Source organism: Helicoverpa armigera, chromosome 21 (genome assembly GCF_030705265.1).
Source record: "Helicoverpa armigera isolate CAAS_96S chromosome 21, ASM3070526v1, whole genome shotgun sequence".
NCBI classification, from domain to species: Eukaryota; Metazoa; Arthropoda; class Insecta; order Lepidoptera; family Noctuidae; genus Helicoverpa; species Helicoverpa armigera.
Genome location: NC_087140.1, coordinates 8,177,876 through 8,196,502, shown reverse-complemented (window position 1 = coordinate 8,196,502; position 18,627 = coordinate 8,177,876). Strand labels below are relative to the sequence as shown.

The 18,627-nt window shown below is 36.1% G+C and overlaps 2 protein-coding genes across 2 annotated transcripts; both read right to left on the bottom strand.

The window, feature by feature from the left end:
- Positions 1-204: 204 nt before the first annotated feature.
- Positions 205-6,189, bottom strand: LOC110379287 (facilitated trehalose transporter Tret1). Its single transcript, XM_064039969.1, has 6 exons — positions 5,936-6,189; positions 4,660-4,850; positions 2,452-2,710; positions 2,029-2,158; positions 1,650-1,761; positions 205-1,232 (listed from the first exon to the last, which is right to left on the bottom strand). The coding sequence occupies exons 1-6, from the start codon at positions 6,187-6,189 to the stop codon at positions 964-966; spliced, it is 1,215 nt and encodes a 404-aa protein (XP_063896039.1). The 3' UTR covers positions 205-963.
- A 3,755-nt stretch (positions 6,190-9,944) lies between these two features.
- Positions 9,945-14,591, bottom strand: LOC110379292 (facilitated trehalose transporter Tret1). The gene is made up of 7 exons (XM_064040031.1): positions 14,395-14,591; positions 13,940-14,095; positions 13,382-13,580; positions 12,170-12,363; positions 11,506-11,894; positions 11,135-11,246; positions 9,945-10,771 (listed from the first exon to the last, which is right to left on the bottom strand). The coding sequence occupies exons 1-7, from the start codon at positions 14,471-14,473 to the stop codon at positions 10,506-10,508; spliced, it is 1,395 nt and encodes a 464-aa protein (XP_063896101.1). The 5' UTR covers positions 14,474-14,591; the 3' UTR covers positions 9,945-10,505.
- Between the last annotated feature and the right edge of the window lie 4,036 nt (positions 14,592-18,627).

Here is an 18,627-nt window from a genome sequence, read left to right as displayed (position 1 = left end):
TAATAATACACTGGTACTTGGCCATAGAGGTTAGTCTGAAAACCGACCCAAACATAGTCGAGAAAAAACTTTCACACTACGATTTTCACTTATATCTACATTTTAATTTAGAATTCTTAACACGCAATAGTTTATACATTTAGTAACTCACATAATATAGCTGTTTAAAATACAATGGAAAACAATAAAATATGAACACATAAAGTTTTAATGTCTTGAGAAAACTTTCATAGTTTCATATATGCTAAGTAAAGAAATACTACGAATACTAATAACTGCAGAATGTATGATAATTTAAATACAAAACTTCTGCAACTTTGCTTTGCCAAACAAAGAGTATATTTAACATAAACTAATTATAAATAACTGTGTTTTAATAGCCTAAGAAAGGGAATAAATATGTGCTTATTAACAACATTTTCAAAGTACCTACATATTTTGGACATTGCACTCATATATTAATACTAGCTTCTGCCAGCGGTTTCACCCGCATCCAAACATTAACAAATAGGCTCAAAAACTACTGGACCGTTTTTAAAAATTCTTTCACCATTCGAAAGCTACATTATTCACGACTAACATAGGCTATATTTTATCCCGGTACGGGCAGTAGTTACCAAGGGACGCGGGTGAAACCGCGGGAAAACGGCTAGTAGATTATAAAGGCGAAATCATACACTTATACTCTAAATACGAAAGTCAGTTTGTTCGTTTCTCTATGCCAAAAGTGCTGAAGGAATTGAGATAAAATCCGCCTAAAATATAGATGGTAGAAGACGGATATGGGCAAGTCTCCTTTCAGTAAACTATGGATTTTCTTGCCCGTTCTTCTCCATCAAAAGCTACTTTCGGAATAGGCAACTAAAATCAAACTAATTTGTATTTGACTTTTTTCCATATAAGTAGGAAAAGCTGAAGCTAAGCTTAGCTTACAAACATTTTGATTGTTTTGTTACAAATCAATCACCCACTCAAAATCTGCTGAATCTCACTCAAAGTCCTGCCCTTAGTCTCAGGAACAAACTTGTAAGTGAACAAGCAAGCCAGGACACAGGAGAGAGAGAATACGAGGAACGTGACGTCACCGCCGATGCTGTTCAGCATGGAGTTGAAGCTGGTGGCGATGAGGAAGCCGATGAGCCAAGCGGTGGTCATGGAGATGGCGGAGCCAGGACTTCTGGCGTTGCCCTTGAACATCTCACCGACGAGGGCGAAGGGCATTGTGCCGAAACCTGGAAAGGGAGAGGTGATATGAGTATGGGGACCACTTATTGTGCTTAAAGAGATGGTATGAGAGTAGTAACTACCTACATAGGTATATTATTGTGGTGAAAGTAATCTCTAAGTCTGCTAATAGGTCTTAGAGAAATGGTTAGAAGTATGAATTTAATTAATGCTTATTGGCTAGCTTTTAAAGATTACAGTCTTAATTAAAATCAGGAGTTTTAGTCTTCGTGACTCTTCTTATATCATTTTGCTTTGCAAGTGACAGCTGTGAAAAGTGAAGTCTTTAAGAGATTCGGGAATTACTGTAATCTGACATAATTAACACATGAGCCGCAAAAGTAAGGCAGTTATTCAAATGTAGGAAAAACAATTAGATTGTACATCACCACGCCTTTTTCATTGTAAAACTTATAATCTCTTACCACTTTCATAAGAGAAGAAGTACATAATTAGAGCCATGAGTGGCAGCCATCTGATGTCAGAAATGATGGAACTCTGTATCCGATCCAAATAGAAATATATGCCGAGGATAAACTGAAAATAAATAAATCATCCTCCTTAACTTCATAGTTGTACAAATGTATTTGTTTGTAACGTCTTTATGTTAGAACTGTTGTACCGATTGAGATAAAATTGGGTATGGAGATACACAAGTGGGACGCTGGAGATGGGCATAGGCATACGTTTATCTGGGTGAATTTATTGAAACGAAAAAGTCTGTTTATGTTGTTGTGACAGTTCGAGAGGCAAAGTGCGGCACCTTAACTCCATAAATATAGAAGTTTCGATATTCTTACTAACCAAGCTGACAGCACAAAAAGCTGTTGAAGTTAGAAGCAAGATTCTTCTTCCAGCTCTCTCCACTAACGTTGGAGCTATCAAACTGGATAGCAGACGCGTTGCACCTACCAGGATTGTGGCTAGATCTGGCCTGAAAGAAAATATAATTTTAGAAGAAGCGTGTAATAGGAAGCAGCCCGTGATTCTGATGAATCCCATTTAAGCCACTACAAGAAGACACAACTAAGTACTAGTACCAAAAATAGTTTTGATACAAAACTAAACCTCTCTGAGACCAATAGCTTTTAGATAGCAAAGTTAAGCTTTTTCCACAATACAGTTTATGTTTCCGTTCGAGCTTTACTTATACGCATTGGTACGAAAGTCCAACTCACGCCTAACGGATAGTTGAAAAAGAATCTTTTAGCACACAGCAAAACTCACCGTATCGAAGACCCAGCCAATTGAAATATGGTGGTAACAAAAAACAGCACGGCTGCCACTCCGCTCATCTGCTGAAGAGTTAGCAGACTAAACGTGATGATCAGGGACGTTCTATTGGACTTCACAGTGAATATCTTCACCCAGGACTTCCAACTGTGGCCATCATTGGGGTCCAAGTCCTGAACTGACTCGAAGACGTTTTCTAAGTCATCCAGTCGGCCGAGGAGTCGGAGTGTTGATTTGGTTTCTGTTTCTTTACCTGGAGAAATGAATAGGGGTTATTTTGATGCATGGTGAAGTTAGATGTATAATTATAAAAACCAGTATATATAGAACGTGATAGGAAAGGCCTGTATTCAATAGTAAACCAATACCTAATTCAAAATTCAAAAATCATTCTTTTTTAGTTTTGGGTGGACGACAAAAATTTTACAAAAATGTGTTTTTCAGGCACAGTCGTCAACAAATACATACTATAGTGACATTCAGAATATGCAAATAAATAGTAAATCTGTGTAGTATGTACCTACCAATCAATCATATCAATATATATCTAATGCGTCCTTCCTTATATTTGTCAACATTCTGCATAGTTGTTTAAAAGATCATAGAAGTAGATTATACGTTCAGTCAGTCAAACTAACCTATGTATATGGGTACAGAAATCTCGACAACACCGGTGACAACTACTGTCCGGTAACTACACGGAACTCGAAAAACGTAGGACACTAAATCTTTTTCCTAGAAAAGTCTATAAATCATTGAGACAGGAAAATGTGGTCACAAACAGGAACTTAGCAGGCAAATACTTTTAGTTTCGCTTGAATGGATAAGAAATTTGTTATTTAGTCCTTTTTGTAGACAAAAGAAAGCCTCTAAGATCTTATTTAGGTATTTCCCTACTGAAACCAAATGTTAACTTTGCCTGTTTTCTACTGATGAGTATTACAAGAAAAAATATCTACCTATTTATTTACCACGATTCGGTAACAGTTGAATAATGACAACAATTTTGTTGATATAAATAGTATAGTAGGTGTGAAAATAAAATAATTTCACGATAAGATTATCAATGTGACATAATTATTTTAAGCACTCAACACACGATTACTCACATAGAAAAGAGAATAAAACAAGCCTTTCAGAAATAAATGACAGTAAAAATAATAAAAATGTTCGCTCCAACTGTGATATTTCACGGCGCTTACATTCATAGCACATCTCTACCCCACTTTTAATAAAAGTGATGTAAATGTGGCCGGTGTTTTTCTATGCATTTTTTTGCATGCTTTTCTATCAAACTGCTAGATTGATTTTGACAGCTGAAGATAATAATTTGTCATCATTAGGTAGGTTTGGCAATTAACAGGAGTTACCGCGAGGCGCCTGGGGTTCATGTCCGGTCTTCGGCTATCAATAGTCTCTCAACCTTGCCTGCTTACCCGACGAGAGTAAAAAAGGAACCTAATCTAACTAATCTTAAACCTATACCATTTAAAATTGAAAACGTATAGGCAGCTACATACAAATCTCAAAAGAAAAAACTCAGTAATTATGTTAGGTACCACTTTAAAGCTTAGACTAATGTTAGAAGCACTAAATCTAGACACAAGAAAAAACCACATTAAAAACCTTTAAAGTAATCCTGAAAAACTTAATCTTGAACTTAAGTATAAGTTTCTACTTTCTTTTACTTTTTGAAAAATGTGGATTACTCAGACCTAAAGTAATGGGTTAATAATCCCGATATTAAGTTACGTTGCACTTGGAAAGCTATAAAAAATGTAACCTTTAGTTTCTTTTTTGTTTTAGTTGCTGAAATACGGGTCGGATATTTTTTTTGATAAAGCAGTGAAATTGGAGCTAACCGGCTGTTGCAAACTTGCGGTCTTGCATGCGGAACTCAATACATACCTACATAGTTGCATTTCTGACTATTCAAATATTTAGACAATATAATACTCGTATGTATGCTGAACCTGGATATATGTTAATTTGCAATTTGGATTTACATCGATTTTAAACTTCTATATTTCAGAAATACTGAGGTCAGCATTTCCTAATTAAACTGATTATCCCTAAGAAAAGTGTCTGAAATAATCTCAGAGGTCTTTTGAAGTCCGGATAATGTCGTAGTTTCGCTGAGGGACGCTAGTTTACTAATTATGGTTTAATGTAGAATTATATAGTAACAGCTGTATAACATACCTTTCAAGGCATAATAAACAGGAGACTCCGGTATAAACAATATACCGATCACATGAACTATGTTAATGACCAGAGCTATATACCCAGTTGCTTGATAAGACACGTAAGGTCCTATACTGTAGGCTGCTAGGGTCCCGAATATGCCAACAATGGATGTAGATGTTAGGAGTATGCCTCGGATATTTGTGGACCTGGAAATAGCAGTACAGAATGTGAAAAATATTTTAAAATGTTTTACAGGAAATGTATATATAATTCGCAGGTGTATATTTTCGTCGTGGTGGCCTAGTGGGTAAAGGACCAACCTCTCAAGTATGAGGGCGCGGGTTCGATCCCAGGTCAGGCAAGTACCAATGCAACTTTTCTAAGTTTGTATGTACTTTCTAAGTATATCTTAGACACCATTGGCTGTGTTTCGGATGGCACGTTAAACTGTAGGTCCCGGCTGTCATTGAACATCCTTGACAGTCGTTACGGGTAGTCAGAAGCCAGTAAGTCTGACACCAGTCTAACCAAGGAGTATCGGGTTGCCCGGGTAACTGGGTTGAGGAGGTCAGATAGGCAGTCGCTTCTTGTAAAGCACTGGTACTCAGCTGAATCCGGTTAGACTGGAAGCCGACCCTAACATGATTGGGAAAAGGCTCGGAGGATGATGAGGTGTATATCTTAATATATTCCGAATGTAGAACCATTTTATCGGTGGGATATATAATTATGACTAAAAATTTGGAGGTGTATTACATAGTTCATCATTATCGTCATCATCTCAGCCATAGGACGTCCACTGCTTAACATAGGCCTAACCCTTAGATCTCCACAGATACCTATTGGAGGCTACCTGCATCCAGCGTCTTCCGGCGACCTTTATAAGGTCTACACTACATAGTTATGTTCAAAGTATTCGTAGAACCAATTTTAATAATCGAATAAATCTGTATAAAACTTTTCCATGTGGTTGCTATAAGCAGCCGTTGTCCTAAACTGAACTTATCAGAAAAGAACTCAGAATCAGGCAAGGGTTAGGCGACATCTCGCCTACGTCAAATCTGGCCCGCGGGCGAGATAATGAAGAAGGTCTCGCCCGAATACCTACATGTTCATGTCTGACCCAATTTGTCGCCTAGACAATTAACTGGGAATCAAGTGGTTACTGAGGTAGATTATAATTAAATTTCTTAACGCACTAGGAATATGTATTTAACTTAGTTTTGATTCTTAACCGACTTCCCAAAAAGGGTTGTTTGGTTATAATACTTATGCAATCTCCCCGACATACACCAAGTTACTGACTGTCACCATCCCCATCCCCAATCCGCTGATGATTCTAACAGCATACACCATGGCGATGTTACGAGTGGTGATGATGAGGATGATGGCGAGAAGGTTCAATAGCCCGCCTAGAAGGAGGCATGGTTTCCGTCCTATTATGTTGGATAGGTAGCTTGGGATGTATGGACCTGAAAAAGTAGATATGGATTTTGGAGTAGAAAGTTGTAAGAAAGTCCAGTTTATCTTTGTTAACCAGAACATGTTCGATTTATAACTTGATATCAACTGTTATGCAGAGTTTACACGAAGCCAGTTATGCTGGCCCCAGTCCTGCGGAGGTCACTGGCTAGAAAATAGACGGGCACTCTATTTTCGCCAATGCTTGAAAAACTGAGGCAAATTCCAAGCCAGCGATGGTTGCCAGTCTTATTGGCTGCCAGTGTTGGCTTCGTGTAAACTATGCTTAATAGTTAGGTACTTTTCTAGTAAATAAAAATATAAAAATGAGTAAATGAGTTATTGTTAACCTTTATATGAATTGAAGTACATCCAAATTGGTGCAGCTATTTTTGGAGATAGCTATGTTTTGCTACAATATTTATATGCAAAACAAAAGAGTTCGTTTGAACATGTTAATTTGAGGAAGTACTGGACCGATTTGGAAAAATAATTCCATTTATCGTTAATATATTTACATGGTAAACTAAGGAAAAACAGCAGTGAAACTTATAACAACTCTTGTTTTTCGTTAATCACTCTTTAAACTCACCAACAATAGCACCAATATACAACAAGGATCCTATACAGGACACCTGGAAGTCAGTCACCACCTCAGGGAGCGGTGACTGCTGAGGATCCTGCAACTTGGGGATGATGGGAGCTGACCAGCCAACGCTGTAGCCGTCTATGAACTGGCCTATGTTTACTGAAAGGAAAAAAGGTATAAAGTTTGTAAAACTTTGAAAAACTTCGTAAAGTATAAAGAGGAAAAACATTTTGTTGGTTTGTATCCTAAGACTCCGAAACTGCTGAATCTATTTCAAATATTCTTTCACTGTTGGAAAGCTACATTATCCCCGAGTAACGTACTATATTTTATCTGGTTACGGGAAATAGTCGCCGCGGAAGTCGGGTGAAACGGAGTGAAACCGCGGGAAACTGCTGGTTCTGAAGTGTAAGCTACATTCCTGCCAAGTTTCATCAAAATTCATTCAGTAGTTTTTGCACGAAAAAGGAACAAACATCCATACTTACTTTAGCGTTTATAATATATATACGAAATATGTTATCTCATTCAGCACGTGAACACATGACAGACATAATAACACTCTCTTTCATAACATAAGAAAGGATTTATTTTCAGTCGCAAGTAAAATAAAAATGAAATTTAATAATGTTGGAACTTAAGACTTTATATTTAGCTGCTTAACAGATGTTGAAAGCGTCAGGCGACAGATTGTGACTACGTGTCTTAAAATTTCGATATTATTTAGTCGAATATTATCCAATTTCAAATATAATTTTGAAAGAAAAACCTTCAAAATAAGCTTGTTTTTTCGCGGTTTAGTTTTTCTTCTCTTGATAGGTTTTGTTACGCCAAGCATGTTACGCAAATAATTATATTCACTAAGCTCGGGTATTTTAAATTGTAAAATAACTCTTGATGGGTTCATCGTCAAGTCATTCATCAATCTTAAACCTTTATACCCCCCGGTGTTACAAGTTTGACGTGTGTGTTTGTTTGTGTAACTTTGTAATGGGACCTCACGAACGGATGGACCGATTTTAATTCTGACATAACAAAATATTGGCAGGAAATTATTCATGCAGTTAAAATACCATTTCGGTCTGGTTCTTTGTTTCAATTATTTCACAATATCAAATTGAATATTAAAAGGTTTCAGCTTTATAAATTGCTGCACTGCAAACTTTATTTATTTATTTATTTATTTATGTAACATGGAAGACTTACAGCTAAAATAACTAGAAATAACACAAGTTTAGTTAACATGGAGCCAATGACAAGTCTTCACTTATAGCAATAGTGTAACAATTGTAAAAAGAATGAGCAAACTGAGCATGCACAGGTTTTATAAAAATAAAATATGTAACTTATTGCCAACCAGTCAAATAACCAGGCTAAAATAAAATAAAGTAACATAAATTAAAAAATTTAAAAATAATACAAGAACAATGGTAGGAACAAAAACAAAATATAGGAATTATCGATATATACAATAGTTTAAATATTTACCTAACCGTTATTTATTTAACAATAGCATTTATTTACATCAATTTTCGCTGTTCCGTAATAATTTAATTACTAGGTTAGATTAATAGTTAATGAAACATATTTTGTTTTGAAACGCAGCCTAGTAAATTATTCATGTACAGCCTTACGTATAAACGTGAATTAAATATAAGTAATACTTAAGGGCTGTTTAAGAAAATTCTTACTTATAAACGTTGCTTAAGCATGTCTTAAATAAAACAGCAATATACAAAAGGGGAAACATTTGATTGTTTGTTTGTGCCCGGCTTGTAAAGGCTCCGGAACTACTGAACCGATTTGAAAAAAGTTTTCATTGTTGGAAACCTATACTCTTCGCAAATAACATAGGGTGTATTTTATCCCGGTACGAGAGGAAGATCTCCGGGAAATGCGGGAAAACAAACATACATGTATAAACGTAAAATAATAGAATTAATAACTTTGTTCAGTGAGAAGGGTGGCTGTTTGATTGAACGGCTATTTCGACCATTTGGCTGCAGCTGATCTACAACAGTGAAATTGTCATTTATCCACTTATTACCTACTGGGTCTGAATATAACGAGCATAATATGGTAGGTATAATTTATTTCAGTAACTTAGTTAATTGGAAAATAATAGAAAATTAACTTACCACAGGCCACTATTAAAATCTGTGTCTTCAAATACGAATCCATTATTTACTGTCACAAAATCTAAATACTGACAAAATCACTAATTTATTTTTCATGAGTTTTTTATTTATTTATTTAACTATGAAATGGTAAATCTATTTTTAATGTAATTGGAAGATTAATCACTCTACGGAAGGATGTGAACGAAGTTATTTTATTTATTGCTACAGTTTATTAATAACTACTACAACACACAAAAAAAAACTTCTAGTCAAGTTTTCATAAGTAATTATGAGTTTTTAAGAATAGAATAGATTATTTGCTAAGAATGCAGCAGCTTAAATGCACTTTAATAAAATTATCATTTAAAAGAACTCGAGTGACCTAACACAAAATATTCTTCTTCGCTCCACTAATGATCAAATATTAATTATCCGACTGAGACAGAAATAATGTGAACAAAAGGAAAAATTAGAGTATAAAGAATTGCACACACGCATACTTATTTATTCTACACAGGTTACCTATACCAGTTTTAACCCGTTGAACAACAACTTCGATCTCTAAATAATTTTTACTAATTACTATTCCAAATACTTAAACAATGTTATTTTTGTTTATTAAAACATTTTTTATCGTGTTTTAGCGGCATCGTGCCACCAATATCTTTTTATGTAGGTACAAAACGACTACTTCAATAAGTGAAGTTTATACTAAGATTTTGAAGAATTAGCATTTAACTTTGCTATCTCTTTAACGAAAATTTCATGTACCTACTACTAAAAAAATATGTTACCTTATAGAAAAAGTTGCACTTGGTCGCGTGGGTGAAACTGGGAGAAACAGCTAGTACCTAATATCATTCATTAGACTGTGTATTCCAGTGTTAAATTAAACTTGAACGTAAAATTAATTGGACTAAATACCAAATTATACTAAGAAATTACTTCCTTTATATTTCCTTTCAGATATGAAAAAACTCGTTTGCAGATAAGACAAGTTCTGTTACGTTTTTGTTAACGTAAACACCGAAGTTATATTTAGTAATTACACGTAATAAGGAGTTAAGATAAGAAAACATCCTAAACAAATAATAATAATTAAACGTTTATTTTAATTATGCACTCATTATTTATGCAAATCTATCATCCAAACTCACACAAATATTTTAAAATTAAATAAATCATTATTTACAGATACTATTTCAAACAAACTATTTACATGAATTGATTTAAAACTAACACTAATATAATTAAATGCAATATTGATAGTTTAACTAATAAATACATTCATGACGTCAATTTCACTCTATCATCACATCGATCTTTTTCTATCTACACTAATATTATAAAGCTGAAGAGTTGGTTTGCTTGAACGCGCTAATCAGAAACTACAGAACCGATTATAAAATTTTTTTCAGTGTTAGATAGCCCATTTATCAAGAAAGACTATAGGCTACATAGGCTTTTTATCCGGGTTCGTGCAGAATCCCGTAGGATGTGGGTGAAACCGCATAAACTGATACTGATTCTGGCTGAGTTTGTCTGCTTGAAACTGGACCGCTTTAAAAACTCTTCCAATGTTAGATAGCCCATTTATCATAAGTGGTTGGACTACTTTTTATCCAGATGCCTGTACAAGTTAACACACGACACGAGTCAAACCACTACAGCAGCTTAAACTTATCTTAAAATCAACTCAACATCTCTTGAATTTCATGCAACGTTTTTCCCTTCGTCTCCGGCAGACAGAAGAAAGTGAACATAAAGGCTAGGATACACGATCCTCCGAACAGCCAGAATGTCACATCTCCTCCGAGGACGTCCACCATGGTTGTGAAACTGGTGGTGAGTCCGAAGCCTACCAGCCATGTCATGGTGATGGCGAGAGCAGACCCATTGGAGCGCACGTTGGCTCGGAACATCTCGCCAACTATGGCGTTGGGGATTGTGCCGAAACCTGTGAAGAAGAATAGTTAGTGAATGAACTGTGTTATACCTAGATGAACTATGTAGCGGTGTTTAATAGTATAGTAGTGTGTGTAGTTTTCAAAATAGGATAAATTATTGAAAGAGTGTTTTTTTTTAATATTGGTTCTCAAACGTCCTTAACCAAAACTCTTAGAATTACGTTTAAACGTTATTAGTATTCAGCTACATCAGGTGAGACTGGACGATGACCCCAACATACGCAGTTAGTAAGAGGCTAGGCAGAATATTTACAGCAAGTTACGTCATTCTTCTTTAATTAAGATAATTTATAACTGAATTACACGAGCATTCTTCAGATAATATAAATTATGTATTGTTATTTTGAGCTCACCTGCTTCATAACAGAAGAAGTAGATTATAAGAGAGACCAGAGGCAGCCAGCCAATAGAAGGTAACACAGGACTTTCTATCCTATCCAGATGAAAGTACACTCCCAGAATAGACTGTGGACAAAGTAAAATGCGTTAATAAATAAGAAAAACAAAATGATGGACTTTATTAAGTCACTAGTGCATATTGTATCGCAGACACCACCACATAAATCGTCTGCAATAGACGAAAAGGCCGTTATAGTGCATATTAGAAAGTCTTCAGAACTGATTTTGCAGTCTATTTATATGGTTCTTGGTAGGGGAATTTAAATTATTATCTTGGAAAAAAAAACATAATTATTTGAGGGTCTACAATAAACAGACCACTTACCAAACTAAAAGCGCAAGCAGCCATAGAAATCAGCAGCAAGATCCTTCTTCCTTTACTCTCAATCAACAAAGGAGCTATGAAACTGGAGAGCAACCTCGTCACTCCAATGATAATAGTAGCTAAATCAGGCTTTATAGAAGACCCAGCTAACTCAAATATATTAGTCGAGAAGAACAGAACAACTGCCACTCCACTGGTCTGCTGAAATGCTCCCAACATAAACGTAATGAACAAAGACCATCGGTTAGACTTGATGGTAAAAATCTCGACCCAGTCTTTGATCTTGCTGGAAGTTTCCCCCTTGGGCTTTGCGTAGGTGTCTATAACTTTTTCTATGTCTCCACTTCGGCCTAGCATGTTCAGGATTTTTGCGGCTTTGATGTCATCATCTGGAAAATAAGAAAATAGAATATAAATCAGTATAGAAGGCACCATATGGCCCAGATCTTGGTTCCGTTCTGCTGGTCTCTGCTTTGGTGGAGACGGTGCCTCATAGTGTGGGTAATGAATCTAATATTCTTTATGTATATCACAAATCTTCATACCACTTTATTCAACAGTGATGCATTTTCTGTCTGATTAGATCATATCAACCACCTCATTGACATTAAATAAGTTGATAATATCGATACGGTCATACTTTTAATTCGATAGTAATACTAACCTTTCATGGCATAATACACAGGTGATTCAGGCACCAAAAATATGATGCTCAGTAAATGGACCAAGCACATCCCTAGTGCTATGTATCCCGTCCCTACGTATGACACAAAGGGACCTATGGCATAGACAAGTAGAGTACCAGTGATGCCCATTATGGATGTCGATGTTAATAGGATTCCTCGAATGTTAGTGGAGCTGGAACATAGAAGAAAAATGTTATTTATTTACCTAGCCTAAGTCCAAATATATTGGGGTTAGTTTCGTGTCTGCGTGCCAATATTTTATGGAACTAGGTAATAAAAATGGTACCTAGCAATTTTTTTTTTGGCAAAGTGGCGAAGACTTTGGATGATTTTTGCAGATTTATTATGACCCAACTGTAACGGAAAATCTCATGAAATGGTTTGGTAAAATTCATGGATCGTTTGTAGAGGTTAAGTTAGAATATGCAGTCAGCGGTCAGAATATGGAAGCAAAGGTGACATTTGACAGGGATTAGATAACCTACGACAGAGAACAATGGCCAATAACCAAATATCGAGTATGAAAGTTATCACAAAGTTATTAATTAACATCAAAAGACAGATGCTATCTTTGATGAAAGTCTGAATTACCAGTTCCTACATAATAAAGATTTTGATTAGATTATAATTAATTAGAGAACACGAGAAAGTCACGCTTGAAAAGAAATGAGTATCTTTTGTTGGTATTTTTGTTCTGTTAATGTCTTTGGACATTTTAGACTGGTAGCAGACTGCTATCGGGTTTCGAATCAGATAAGAATCGTGGATGGATGGATAGAGAGGGAGAGAAAGGCCGAAGTGAATGGATAGGTAATCGTGTGAGAGATGATATAAATAAGAAGAAAGTGAATGTTAGTACGACAAGTGATGGACTGGCGGGACCAAATAAAATTAGAAACAAGGCAGAAGCGACGGGGACAGGCGGGGTCAAATAAAATCAAGAACAAGGCAGAAAGAAGAAAAATAACGATAAAATTACATAAATATTATTCTTTCTCTAACAAAGAGATATAATGATGATGATCAATTAAAGTTTGGTTAGAGCTGAAGGATATTTTGAAACAGTTACCGCGGCCTTGATACACCAAGAGGCTTCAGAAGAAACGTGCGTCAGTAAAAGTCTGACACCTTTCACTGGATCCACAGCTGGAATCATCTGATGATTACTCAACTCAAAAAAAGTTACTCACGCAATTTCACCAACATAAACAATATTGCAGACTATAGTGATCCCCATGCCTAGACCACTGACGATCCTGACGGCGTATATCATGGCGATGTTTGTCGTGGTGACCACCAGAATATAGGCGATGACGTTCAGAACTCCACCGATGATTAGACATGGTTTTCTACCCACCATGTTTGATAGGATACTGGTTACGTAAGGTCCTGGAAAAAGAAGTGTGATGTTGTTGGGTCTGGTAAAGATGATGTGGTTTTTGTTAACGACTCTACACTTTCTAGTCTGGAGAAGGTATATGGGACATGTTAATATATTAAGGAGTTGTCTGGAATAATACAGAAAAGAATCTCGTGTACCTATTTTAGTTGGTGTTGATAGTATGAGATAATACAGGTACTGAACATTATACAAAGACATGCTGTGAAGTGTTAAATAGATGTTCTTTTCGTCACATAAATTATGTATTTTTTATCGTAACTATTTTTTAAAATTAACTTCTGGGACAAAATTAGAGTATCTTTGAGACGAAATCTTATGTAGGTACAATGTCTTAATCGAAACTTACCCACAACTGAGCCAATATACAGTAAGGATCCTATTGATGAGATCTGCAAATCTGTTGGTATTATATCCAAGGGGCTGGTCTCCAAGTCTTGGAGCTTGGGAAGTATTGGTGCTGACCAGCCAACACTCCATCCTACTATTAGCTGGCCTACGCTAACTGGAGAAGAAAAAAATATAAGAGGAAAATGCAAAGGAAAGGTTTGTCATTCGCGTAAGCATAATAACCCCAGCGTGCTAATAAAACTGTCGTTCGATAGTTGGACCGACGGTTAGCTAAGATTATTGAAGGTAATCGTAAATCCAACGAATTATTGACCAGCTAAAATTTTTCAGAGCGCGGGCACTTTTTGGGATACTTCTTGTCACTACTTGTAATCTGGGTGCGGAATATAGCTTTTACAAGAAACGGCTCAAAACCGCGAGAAACAGATAACTAATAAAAATAAGGCAACTTACTGCAAGCCATAATAATTAACTGCTTCGTTTTTGAATTCTCCATTTTGAGACTTTTGTAATAATATTTTCTTTCTTCCATCTAAACTTAAGTAATCCGTACTTCAAATAATTCAATTATAAGCACATTATTTTTTGCCAATTGAACAGTTTTGGGTGACTTTATCTTAGTAAATGGTTGAATATCGGAAGCAAACTGCCTTCTATAATAGATGTTGATGCCAATAATATAATCTAGGTATTGATTATCGTGATTTGCCTGATCACAATCAACTTATTCAATACTCGTGTCAATTAATTGTATAATTAAGCTAGATAAATACATGCGACTATGCCCAAAAATAATAGCAATAAAGGCGCGGCACCATCGCTGTGCACGCTGTGCACGGACACGCGGCGCATTTTAGCTGCGTGTATTCATTTGTTTGACAACGTGGGTCTACGTTTCCACTGAAGTACACGAATATGACCCACGACTATGTATAGCATGGCACGGCGCACGTGTAGACCCACGCTGACAGCGTTGAGCTACGTAACCGTTTACAACAACTGCTCTGCGATAACCGAGCTGTACATAGTCGTGGGTCTAATTCGTGTACTCCAGTGGATACGTAGACCCACGTTGACAGCGTTGAGCTATGTAACCGCCTATTCGAGCAAGCCACGCGTGTATCAATGACGTCAATTCATGCGTAGCCTCTCCGTGGGTTGCAGTGGACACAACCACATACATTTTCTTACAGAGCGAAGCTTAATACACGTGCGTAGCCTCTCCGTGCACCGCGGTGGGACCGCGCCTTAAAACTAGGTATCTTTGTTGGAATATCTTAATATTAGAAACCCTCTGTACAAATTCACTTTGCAGTTTTTTTGTTACCTCTTAAACGTGAATTGTCAAACCAAACGAACGGATGTATATTTGGTAATTTTGATATTTACTTCTATCTCAATTTACTTTCATGTACCTACATAAATATACTTTTCACATGACTCAATCAAAAATCGCTGATGCATCAAAAAGATGTCATATCCCGCCTAATATTTAAGAACAAACAAACAAACGATAAATTAGGTATGAACTTTAAAATCAATGCAACACTTGCAATCAAACGGATTACATCGTCCTTAGTCACAAATCAGTGCATCAATCGGTCGAATACAAAATTTGGAGTCATTGACATAGGAAGATAAGAAATATTTACTGTCAAATGAAAGTGATAGCATAATACTTATATCATCATCATCATTGTCGTCATTCCCGTGCCCTTTACCCAAAGACCTTAACCCGGGTTACCACTATTTCTCATTTGTGGTCGGCGCAGCATGTCTTCCTCTTCCACAATATTTATTATTACTTCTCTCTGTCGGAGGTAGTTTCACTAGTGAATTCGACTACGTCTTTCACACAATCCTTCTATCTTCTCTTTGGTCTTCCACTATCTTTGTATCCTTACACTTCATCACATTATACAAGTACAGATGCGATTAGAAATAAAATTAATACGGTCTCATAGGAAAAGAAAATCAACTCCAAAAAAGAGTTGTCTACATACCTACTTATGTATCCTGAGTATGCATACATGTTAAAATCTATGTTTATGTTTATATGTGCCTTGTAATAAATGGAAGGCCTTGTAAAGCAGGACACTATTACTTACCTTAATAGTTGATTTTTAGTCTATAATATAAACTGGATAGGTACAGGGACTACAAATAAACAAAACTAACAAGATAATTAAAACTTCTCAAGATGAACGAACAACTTGTTCGTTTTATAAAAATAACAGGTAATCTATTTCCAGTTCGTAGAGTAAGACTACAAGACGTTTTGAACAAAGTCACCCAAATTATACAATTTTATTTATTTCATTTTTCATATAAATTAGATACCTAATTCATATGCATCTTTCAGGGGAAACATCTGTACTGAGCAAAAACTATTATACAGTCAATCCTACCAAACTCTGAAAAATACCTCTGATTTCTTCAATCAAAACCCATCACCCAAAATCATCAAAAACTTTATTTGGGGTTCCGGGTTGGTGTAATTCCTTCTTCTTCCAGAGTTATTTATAGACATCAGCCTTTCAGCCATATCATCTTTCACACAACCCATCTATCGATTCTTTGGCAATCCCTTTTCTCTATATCTCTATCCACGTTCTTAAAATTTTAGGACTTCGCAAAAACTAAGAATTCGGGCCCTGATTATACCAACCATTCTTTGAACGATCTTTTTTGACAATGGCTACCTAAAAAGGTACCTTAACATAACTCTCTTTACAGGGTAAATGTCCTCAAATATATCCATCAAGAATAAGAATTAACTTTGTTAATACGCCCTCCAAAAACTCGTTAGAAAGTTGCTAATAAATCTAGCGATAATAACTCAATATATTAAATCAGAATTCACTTATCGTTCTAATAAATCAACGTGGCTATAAGTCATTATTGAAAACAAATTATTACCAAATTGAAATTAAATATATCAAGTTTTGTAGAACAGCTGTTTAATAGAAATGGTTGGTTATATTTTCAAAATGGGAGAGCAGCTGTTTCCGGCATCAAAACAATTTTGAACCTCAGGGTTTTAAATGTGGGATACCTACCACGTGTGTGCATACAAATGTTTCTTTTGGTCGTCTTGCTCCTTGAAAATGTAGGTTCGAAAAACCTTCGTACAAAAACATGCTAGCCAGTACGGGTAGATAAATATTTTTGCAAAAAAAATTGCCTGGGGTCGATTTTTGTGCGAGTTTCTGTATTTCTGTGATCTAGACCTACACAGTTCCATATATTTTTTTTCAACTATACTGGCCGACGGGGTCGAAAAGTGCTGGAGTGGAGACCACAGATTAGCAAGCGCAGCGTAGGACGTCCACCAACAAGGTGAAAGGTCGCCGGAAGACGCTCGATCGTGGAGATCTAAGGAGGAGGCCTATGTTCAGCAGTGGACGTCCTACGGCTGAGATGATGATGATGATGATGATGAAGCAGGTCAAACAAACAAACATTCAGAAATAACTACCTATATCAGCCTTGATTTTCTATGACTAGATTGCCACGGCTACATCAAAAGGTGCGTGATAGTTTATCATAGATAATGATCATAGATTTTTGACTATCTGTGTAGGTTTGTCAAGGGCACCTATTGATATTGCGATTGTGGATCAATCTATGATTTGCCCTGCCATGATATCGCCAAGTGGTTGTTCCCCGCGGCTTCCGACGCGTCACGGGAGGTGAACCACTACCCGCAACTGGATAACAAGTTAGCTTTCCTCGATAAATTAGACATCTAATAGTACTGCAAGAGTTTTTCAATTTGGAGCAGTAATTCCTAAGATTACCGCGCTCAAGCAAACAAACTCTTGTTAACCACTAAAACCTCTTTCAATATTAATCTACCTCATATCAAATAGTGCAGTAGCTTGAACCACTGAACCAATAAACCATTTATTTTACCAACAGATAAATTTACATACTACGGGATCCCCAATTTTCGGCCTAACAACAGTAGGTAGGTACCATCGGCTTCAAAACAGTCCCAAGTTAATTTTCACACCACATTAGACCGAGGATCATAACTTGCAAACAAGATAGATTGCCAATCATACTTGCACAATGGTCCACGTTAGAACTTGTGGTAGATTTCTGACGAACGGCAGAACTTTGTGGAATCGATTTAATGGAATTTTGGCCATTACATTACGTTTACAGCTAACTTTTCTATGTGTTGTAAGTTCAAATTCGAAGCAAAGAACGATTTTTTTGCGAACATGATGTATGCCGAGCAAGAAATGTGAGATTTAGAATTTTATCTCCAACAAAGAACTTTTTAAAAGGTTTTCAAGTTCTTGTATAGCTGAAATATGTCTTAGACTCCTGCGAAATGTCTGCCTGCAATAAATATGAAAATAGAACTCATAATTCATACTACATACGCCCCGTGGTTCAACAAATCTTTTGGTCCTCGACCCCTCACTTCAAACAAATATTACCTGACTTTTTTTTGATTGTCCTTAACGGGATACTTCATAGATAATTTTGCTTATAAGAACAAAGATAATATTCGGATGTTACTCAATGAATCCTTGATCATGGAATGCTACCTTCAGTAAGGCCAAGTAAGCCATGGCGATAATATTTGGAGTTTCCTCACTTGTAGTCACAACCTACTCCATATAGAAAAAAATGGAAGATACCATTAATATTAAAACACTTACAAATGACCCA